The sequence below is a fragment of the Asparagus officinalis genome, chromosome 10 (genome assembly GCF_001876935.1).
Source record: "Asparagus officinalis chromosome 10, Aspof.V1, whole genome shotgun sequence".
Lineage (NCBI taxonomy): Eukaryota > Viridiplantae > Streptophyta > Magnoliopsida > Asparagales > Asparagaceae > Asparagus > Asparagus officinalis.
Window position 1 is genome coordinate 35,542,684 of NC_033803.1, and position 5,082 is coordinate 35,547,765.

The 5,082-nt window shown below is 36.7% G+C and overlaps 1 protein-coding gene across 1 annotated transcript; it reads right to left on the reverse strand.

The window, feature by feature from the left end:
- Nucleotides 1-4,634, reverse strand: LOC109826634. The gene is made up of 4 exons (XM_020393656.1): nucleotides 3,362-4,634; nucleotides 346-3,193; nucleotides 189-258; nucleotides 1-123 (listed from the first exon to the last, which is right to left on the reverse strand). The coding sequence occupies exons 1-4, from the start codon at nucleotides 4,632-4,634 to the stop codon at nucleotides 1-3; spliced, it is 4,314 nt and encodes a 1,437-aa protein (XP_020249245.1).

A 5,082-nucleotide genomic window follows, 5' to 3' on the forward strand; every position in this document is an offset into this window, starting at 1 on the left:
TCAGAGCTTCTTGATTTCTGTTGGAAGATTCTCAAATTTCTCTCTTGCCATATCATGTACACTGATACGGATAATGCCATTCTCTTCAACTTTTTTTTGTAATTTTTCCCCCTCAAGCTCCTGCTGTACCAATTAATGATTTGGTTCCACCCACATGATTTCCAGTTGAAACATAACCAATCCATTACCTTATTCCATACCCTTGCAGAATAAAGGCAATCAAAAAACAGATGATGACAAGTTTCCGTTTGGCCTTCCCTAGAGCATAAAACACACAAATTAGATCTCAAGATCCTCATTCTACATAGTCTCTCTTGTGTTAAGAGTCTTGATTGAGCTGCCAACCAGAGGATAAAGGAATGTTTAGGTATATGCCATCCTCTCCACACAATTCCTGACCATATTGTCAGGTCAGATTGTTGAAAAAGATTCATGCACATCACTGATACACTGAGCTTGCTATTAATACAACTTTCTCTGATGACATTTTGCAAGTTATTAACACTTTCGAGCTTATCAATCAGCAAATTTCTCACTCTCAGCAATTGCCTCCACAACCATGAATCGCACTTCTTAGATTGGACTTGCCAGATGTTATTTTGTCTCAGATAGTGACCGTGAATCCATTTAATCCAGAGAATATCTTTTTTAAGATGTATCATCCAAAGGAGCTTTGCTACCATGGCATAATTCCAAAATTTTGCAGAAAATAACCCCAGGCCACCATGATCAATCCCTTGGCATACAGATTCCCAGGACACTAGGTGAATTTTGTGACCCCATAAGAAGTCAGAACACATACTATCAATTTTTTCAAGAACTTTGATGGGAAGAATATAGTTACTAGTCCAATAGATCTGAATTCCCATAATGACTGATTTTATCAACTGTAATCTGCCAGCATATGATAGTTGTTTCCTTTTGAGCCAGTTTTGAAATTGTTCAGAAATCCTGTTAATAAGAGGAGAGCAATCTAGGCAAGAGAGTCTTTTAGAGATAAGAGGCATACCTAAATAGCGCACTGGTAGAATCCCCTCCGAGAAGTTAAGGGAGTTACAGATTTGATTTTTCAGGCTTTTATCAATCCCACTCAGAAATATGGAGCATTTAGTTGGATTTGGTTCTAGGCCAGATAACTGACTAAATTCCGTTAGGCAGTCCTTTAATCTTGAAATTGTACCCATATCAGCTTTGCCAAACATGAGGAGATCATCTGCAAACACTAGATGAGTTATGTTCAACCTCGAACATTTGGGATGAAATTTATAAGCTTTGTCCTCCTTGAGAATGCTGAGTTTCCGAGACAAGTATTCCATTCCAATTACAAACAGATATGGAGATAAGGGGTCCCCTTTCCTCAGTCCTCTAGCCCCTTGAAAGTAGCCATGAAGAACACCATTAATTGAGATGGAAAATTTGGGTGTTGAAATGCATTCCATGATCCAAGAAATCATATTTTCAGGAAATTTCAATCCTATCAGCATTTTTCTGATGAATTCCCAGGAGATTGTGTCAAATGCCTTCCTCAAATCAATGTTCAAAATAGCTCGAGGGGAAGAATGTTTTCTACTATAGTGTTTAACAATCTCATGAGCTAAGAGGATATTACTTGATATAAGTCTACCCTTTACGAATGCACTTTGAGCATCACTTATCAGATATCCCATTACCCCTTGAATTCTAGTTGCAATGACTTTAGTAATAATTTTGTACACACAATTGCAACAAGATATAGGTCTGAAGTCAGATGCATATTGTGGATTGAGAATCTTTGGAATTAAGGTGATGGAGGTGGTATTAATTGTACCAAGAAGTTTCCCTGAGATAAAAAATTCTTCAACTGCTGAGAAAAGTTCCTCACTGATAATACTCCAAGAGGCTTTGAAGAACAGAGCACTGTAACCATCTGGGCCAGGACTTTTATCATTTGACATAGAGTAGATAGCTTTTTTTATCTCATCTCTTGTAATTGGGGTACTAAGAGCTTGTCTCTGATCATGTGAGAGGAGAGGTCCATTAGCAAACACCATCGGATCAGGATCAGATGTAGGGACTGAGGTTCCCAGCAATTTGTTGTAATATCCAACAATTTCAGAGATAATACTCTCATTATCAGTGATTCTATCTCCTCTTTCATTATAGAGTGTCAGAATTCTATTATGATGTCTTTTCTTTTTCATGATAGAGTGGAAGAATTTAGAACCTTTATCTCCTTCTAAACTCCAACTGATATTAGCTTTTTTCTTATAGAAGGAAGATTCACATTCCAGTAATCTGTCATATTTTTTGATATACTCCTTTTCTCTTTTAATCAAATCTGAGCTGAAGGGGTCACCATTTAACAGCCTTTGAGTATCAGCCAATCCATCTTTTTCTCTATGCACTTGTTCACTTATATTCATAAAATGCTTCTTATTCAATTCTTTGAGAGCAAGCTTTAACTTCTTGAGTTTTGTGTGGAAACTGTACATTTTGTAACCTTCAATGTTTTGCTCCCAGACTTTTTTGACTGTAGGGATGAACTCAGGATGTTTTACCCACATGTTGAAAAATTTGAATGGCCGTTTACCATTTATAACATCATCTTCAATTGTTAACAAGGCAGGAGAATGATCAGAACAACTAGGCAGCAGAAACTCCACTTGACTGGTTGTATATTGATGAATCCAATCCTCATTAACCAAGCATCTGTCTAATCTAGACCAGATTCTATTATCAGCATCCTGTTTATTATTCCATGTGAAGTAGCATCCAATTGATTTTAGATGAAGTAGATGACTTGTACTGATGAAGTTTTGAAAATCCTCTATATCAGTATCAGAAACTGGTATACCTCCAATCTTTTCATCATAGCTTGTAATTGCATTGAAATCCCCTCCAATGATCCAGGGACCATTGACACTGTTTTTAAGAGCCAGAAGATCTCTCCAAAGGGTCTTTCTGTTGGCCATTTGATTTTGAGTATAAACAATAGTACACAAGCTAGAGAACTTCCCATTTCTGGAATCAATGGTGCAGGTAATGTATTGATCAGTTGAGCTTAATACTTGAACATTAAGAATATCAGTATCCCATAGAATCCAAATTCTTCCATTCCTGGCTTCATGCACATTAGAAGTCCATTTCCAGTCTTTGGTAATTTGCATAGCTATCCTTTGCAACTTATTTTCATGAAGTTTAGTTTCCAGAAGGCCTATTAATGAAATATTATAATCTTGTATGAACTGCTTTACTATCTTGTGCTTGGAGGATTTATTAAATCCTCTTATGTTCCAAATAGCAAGATGCATTTAGATAGAATTACCACCCCTATCAACACATGAGGGGTTATCTAAAGGAGAGAGGTGAGATAATTGAATACCTGAAAATTCAGCAATGCCTATAGTAGATCTCCTTGCTAGATTAGTTCTGTTGATGCTAGAAAATCCAGAAGCATTGACAATCGGAGTGGAGAAGAGATGTGGATCATTTGCTGGAAAAATTAAGCTCCCTTTCCCCACAAATCTACTTTCAGCTTGTGCATGTTTTTCTGTCTGTGCATGTTTTCCAGCAGACAGTGTCTCTTTGTTTTTTCCAACAATTTGCTCAGTATTGATATTTGCTTCAGAAATTTGCTGAACAACAGAATCCCTATCTAGCCCAGGAATAATAGCAGGTTCCTTGCTAAGAACATGAGCAACATTTTCAGCCTGTCTAATAACAGGAACCCACATATTTTTAGTCTTAATTCTTCTACATTGTTCTGTAACATGACCAATCTTACTACACAAAGAACACCACTTTGGTTTATATTCATATATGACTGATTGTGTGTAGCTTATTCCATCAGGCCCTTGAATGTTTAACTGATCAGGCAATGGATCTTTCAATGGCAACTTGACCTCTAATAAAACTCTTGCATAGCTCAATCTCTCTCTATTTGCCGTGAGCTTGTCAGTTGCAATAGGCTTACCAATTAGGCTAGCAACTTTACTGATTCCTATTGAGCTCCATAAGTTTAACCTTAAATTTGGAAATTGCAACCACATAGGATAATAAATGTCTTTCATCTTGTCAATATCGGCATCAATACTCCATGGTTTCAACATTAGAGGTCTGGACCCAAAAAACCAGGGGCCAGCTTCAAGAATTTCTCTCATAGATGCTTCTGATTGAAAGTCAAATAGGAATAATCCTTGCTTGATTAGTGAGACCTTTGGTATAGAGATATTACCCCATAATTTGTTGACATAGGACTCCATTGATTTAAATTTGACATTTAATCCTATGACATGTCCAATTAAAGCATTTTCCCATAAACCTTCTCCTTCTTTCCATTCTTCAGCAGAAAATGAGACTGTATTTGAATTGGAAGATGGCAAGAAATTCAGAGATAATTCATTTCCTGCTTTCCTATTATCAGCAAAAAGGCTAGCAAAAGTTTTGTTTATCTTTTCATTATTAACCACATTATTTTGGACCTTAACAGCCTCATCCTGGACATCATTCTCCTTTATCTCCAAATTAGAATTCACAGGAATTTTATCAATATTTTCTACTCTGATCTTCTTAATAGAATTAGACAAATCATTCAATCTATCCTCAGACAGCTTATTCACATCTTTTATCAATGAAACAGTGTCGAGATCAAGCATCGATTCAGAATTCACTCTATCAGAGGCAAGAACTCTAGAAGGAATATCAGAAGGATTTTGAATCAAATTAGAATTAGAAGAAATCACCTCCAATTCGACCTCATCTGCCCAAGAAACCCTAGATGAGCTGCTGGCGCCATCACAAGAATTTACAAGTTTACTTAGGAGACGACGAGCTTGAATTCCATTCAACTGAGTGTTGGCCTTCTTGTTTTGATGATGTTTAACAAACAATTTATCACTAATGTTGTTTGTCTAGTATTTGTGTTTTCTTATTTATTATAGACAAACAACGTTGATGGATGATGGATGGAATAGAGCTTCAACGATCATATCCAGAGGAGGTTGGTGGAATGTCGGTGAAGCCTTGCAATTCAAGTTAAAGATCAAGTTCAAGCTTCATCCGCATGTGTACCAAGTCGAGCTTAATGAAGATCAAGATCTAGCT

Coding starts and splice junctions, on each gene's coding strand:
- LOC109826634 (XM_020393656.1), bottom strand. CDS start 4,634: ATGCTTGATCTCGACACTGTTTCATTGATAAAAGATGTGAATAAGCTG. Junction 259..345: donor AAACATTCCTTTATCCTCTG/GTTGGCAGCTCA, acceptor TTTATGCTCTAG/GGAAGGCCAAACGGAAACTT. Junction 124..188: donor CTGCAAGGGTATGGAATAAG/GTAATGGATTGG, acceptor TAATTGGTACAG/CAGGAGCTTGAGGGGGAAAA.